At 36.7% G+C, this 3,796-nt stretch overlaps 1 protein-coding gene across 1 annotated transcript; it reads left to right on the top strand.

Moving 5' to 3' along the window:
- The first annotated feature begins 551 nt into the window (after positions 1-551).
- On the top strand, positions 552-3,796 carry LOC113271525 (mitochondrial import inner membrane translocase subunit PAM16 like 2-like). The gene is made up of 5 exons (XM_026521410.1): positions 552-679; positions 2,404-2,476; positions 2,766-2,853; positions 3,023-3,156; positions 3,272-3,796. Exons 2-5 carry the CDS (start codon positions 2,474-2,476, stop codon positions 3,395-3,397), a joined length of 351 nt encoding a protein of 116 aa, XP_026377195.1. The 5' UTR covers positions 552-679; positions 2,404-2,473; the 3' UTR covers positions 3,398-3,796.

The following is a 3,796-nucleotide window of genomic DNA, read 5'->3' on the forward strand; positions in this document are numbered from 1 at the left end:
ATGAGTCTAAAACACTAGGGTCTTTTGGATGTCTACTTTTGGGAATAAGAAAAAGAAAAATTTTGGTGAATTCTGGATGAAGAGTTCCAGAGATGAAAAAAAATGATGAATGGCAGATATGACTTGCTCTTTACTGTTTCCCAGTTCAGTTTGAAAAAGCTTGCTGGGAAACCATCAAGGCCTGGTGATTTATCTGGTTTAAGCTGTTTGATTACTGACAAGATTTCTTCACCAGAATGGACTGAATTGAGGAGAACATTGTCATCCAAAGAAACACAAGAAGAAATACTATTATACCAATTGAAAGCTATGAAAATGGATGTACATTATGGGGTAAAGTACACCCGGCACGAAGCACGGGTTACTATCTAGTGAGTGAATGAATTTGAGGTTTAGTTTTCGGGCAGCAAACAATATCAACCGTTTATAGGTGTAAAAATGTTCTAGAGACATCCATCCTCGTTTGGGTTTTGACTTTTGAGTTTAAGTTCGTGTGCGGGAGGAAACTAGGCACACGTGCCTTATTAGAACACTAACTAATAATAATAACCTTAAAAACAAAAAATTGTTTTCCTCCAAACAAATCTTTCTTCCTTTTGTGTCCTCCTCTCCCATTTCTTCTATTTCTCCTCGAAAACCCTAAAATTTCAATCTCAGATCATTGCTCTTATCAACGCAGGTAAAATCTATTTATACAGTCTCCTATCTATTTCGATTAATTTCTGTTTTATTCTTTTTTCGTGCTAGGGTTTATCTTTCATATTTAATTTGTTTCAGAAATTTCTGTTTTTTTTTTTATGTTTTTAAAGGTTTTGTTTTGAAAGGGATTGAGAATGAAAACATGATTAATTTGTAAGAAAGGGGGTTCCTTTTTATGTTTTTTGATTGTTTTTGTAGTGATTGGGGGAATAAACCCTCTCATCACAGAGATATCAATATTATGTTTATAGTTTGATTTGGGTGTTAAAGAGCTAAAAAACTCTGTTTTAGGAATGGGTTTGAAACATCTTAAGTGACACCAGACCTCCACCATGGCGCCACTCCACCGCCACCTCCACCATGGCAACACAAATGATACCACCACTCCCCTCACAAATGCTATTGACAGAAAAATGGTGGCGGTGGGGGTGCTGTTGGGGGTATTAAGTATTTTTAAGTTCATTGATGTTATGGTCAGTCTATATTCTCTTGTAGTGTCTTAAAAAACCAATCTTGGATGCGTCTGGGCCGCACCACCACCATGACACCAACACAACCACTGAGACCACCATGATACCACAAGTGCCATTGACTTCGAAAAATAGTTTGGGTGGTGGCAGTATTGATGTAAGTTAATCAATGTTTTGTTAAGTGTACCTCCCTTGTACTGTTTTAGAGATACAACCTTGGATACTTCCGTGCAGATAACAATGTCTTATTAAGGGTTGCCGCAATATGTTACTGAAAGGTGTTTATTGAGCAAGATATATTTATTTTTCTTACTTGGCGTATAATATAGACCCCATAGAACTCCCTTGGTGCACAAACAGCTTTGGTAGGCACCTAACAAAGTACCAAAATGTTGAGGTATTCTGATGTGTTGCTTCAGCTGCTCATGCTTTCAACTTCCTGCCTGAAACCAGACCAACCATTCATCGAGAACACTGCACTTCTTTTTTCCAAGTTTTAAGCCCATAGCAAATTAGAATTTATAAGAAAAAACTTTTCTTTGACACTGATTGATTTACAAGGCACCTGTATATAAAGTTGCGATTAGGATCACACTAGCTTCTCACACAACCTTTGAGATTCATTTATCATTACGCTCAACGATAATAGCCATATCTGGTATCCTTGAGAAACTAGTTCTTGATACCAGTGTGCCAACTTTTAATCTTTGAGTAGTTCTCAAGAAACGCACTCCATGATGTTACTTTACAGAAATTTATTTGTTTTGAAATGTGTAGTTGGTTGCTCTGCTTTTTATTGATTTACGTTGATGTAGTTGGTAGAGATGAATTCGCTGATGACCGGCAGTAACAATTTATGGTAACAACTTAGGTTACATTGAGGTATTCTGAGGCCATAAATTTATTATTAACAACTTTACGAATTTACTGATGACCGATAGTCCATAAAAAGGCCTTGCATGTTTTGGGTTAACAAAAGAAACCAACATCTAGAAGGTTTTGAGGCTTTATTTATTTCAGGAGTAGAATTGGTTAGCTTATGGTGATTCATATGGTATTGTATACTCTTTTTTTTTTTTTCACTCTTTTTGGTTACACAGTTATTAGTTTCTCAAGTTAAATGAGGTTTCAGCAATTCACTTTGTATTGTTTTGACCTAAATGTTTTGTAGCTTTTTTTTGTTGTCCGTTTGATGTCGAAACCTGTGTCTGACAGTTTTGATTACCCTTTTCAGGTTGGTAACTGAAGTGAACAAACTCGCCTGAAAGTGCATATTGATAGTTGGATTTGCTACCTGTAGAATCATGGTACGTATCCCCTGGGAAATGTAAATTTAGGATAGAGCTTTCCTTTCTTCCTTCTCATTATACGGAGAAATCTTTAATGTAAACCCACAGCTACTTCCATTTTGGTTCCTTACTTGTATATTGGTCATGGTCACTAATTAGTTCTAGGTTTAACAATTATAGCTGGTCTTTCTTCATGTTTTAACCCATCTACTGTGAATTTTCTACCAATTTCATTGCATGATTAGGGATTTAATGTTCTTCTGTGATTTGATTTATCTTTGTTAATTGGTATGACTTGGTGGGACAGGCTGCAAAGATTCTAGCGAACTTATTAATTATGGGGTCTGGAATTATGGTAAGGGCTTTTGCACAAGCATACAAGCAGGCACTAAACAGTAAGTTCATGTTTTCCCATGATTTGCACTTTGTATGTTGCATTTATTTCTGTATGAGATCCAATCTTTCATGTCAGTAAGTTACCACCCGCATTAGAAAGCTTATCTTGTTCAACTATCTATAGCATTTGTGGTTTCTCAATCTAGATTGGTTACTGTTTGCCTCTAGATGCATCAAAGTCTGGTGTTGCCCAAGAAACACTGCAGAATGCTGTACATAAAGTGACTAAGACAATGACTGAAGCAGAGGCGAGACAGATTTTAGGAGTCTCCGAGCAGACGTCCTGGGAGGAGGTATTGAAGGTATGTGTCTCCTCCATCTCTCTATGTAGTCTGTAAGTAGTTTCTTTTGTAGACAGTATTATACTGAGTTTATGAAGGTATGCTCTCGACTAACAGTCAAGAGACTTTTATGTAGCGTTATGATACCTTGTTTGAGAGAAACGCCAAGAGTGGGAGCTTTTACCTTCAGTCAAAGGTACATCGAGCCAAAGAGATGCTAGAGACAGTTCATAAAGGGCCAGAACCAGGGACAAGTGGTTGACTTCTTAGAGTAGAAAGAGATAAAGAGCGAGGTAGACCATTTACATCACTCCTCCAGATATTTTGTTCACTTTGAGTGGCATGAAATTCATATTTGTATATTCCATGTTTTATTTATGTACCGTAGAAAGATCTGCACTTGGGTTTACATGTTGGTCAATCGCAAAGCTGCTGAATGTCCAAACCTGACTCAATTTTGTTCCCTTACATGTGCGAACACTTAGTTGCTATATAAACTTGGGTACATGTAAGCCTTAAACTAGCTTGGATTGGAAGACTTTCATATTGTATTAGCCTTTCATATGAGTAGAATACAACTCTGACTTTCCTGATCAACTAAATATGTCTGTTTTTCTTTTTTATCTAATGAGAAAGATCTCATTTGTTCGGTTATTCGTTA

This window comes from Papaver somniferum, chromosome 4 (assembly GCF_003573695.1).
Source record: "Papaver somniferum cultivar HN1 chromosome 4, ASM357369v1, whole genome shotgun sequence".
NCBI lineage: Eukaryota > Viridiplantae > Streptophyta > Magnoliopsida > Ranunculales > Papaveraceae > Papaver > Papaver somniferum.

Excerpts from the sequence above, each read along its gene's own strand:
- LOC113271525 (XM_026521410.1), top strand. Across the intron at positions 2,854-3,022 it reads ATACAAGCAGGCACTAAACA|ATGCATCAAAGTCTGGTGTT; the intron begins GTAAGTTCATGT and ends GTTTGCCTCTAG. Across the intron at positions 3,157-3,271 it reads CCTGGGAGGAGGTATTGAAG|CGTTATGATACCTTGTTTGA; the intron begins GTATGTGTCTCC and ends ACTTTTATGTAG.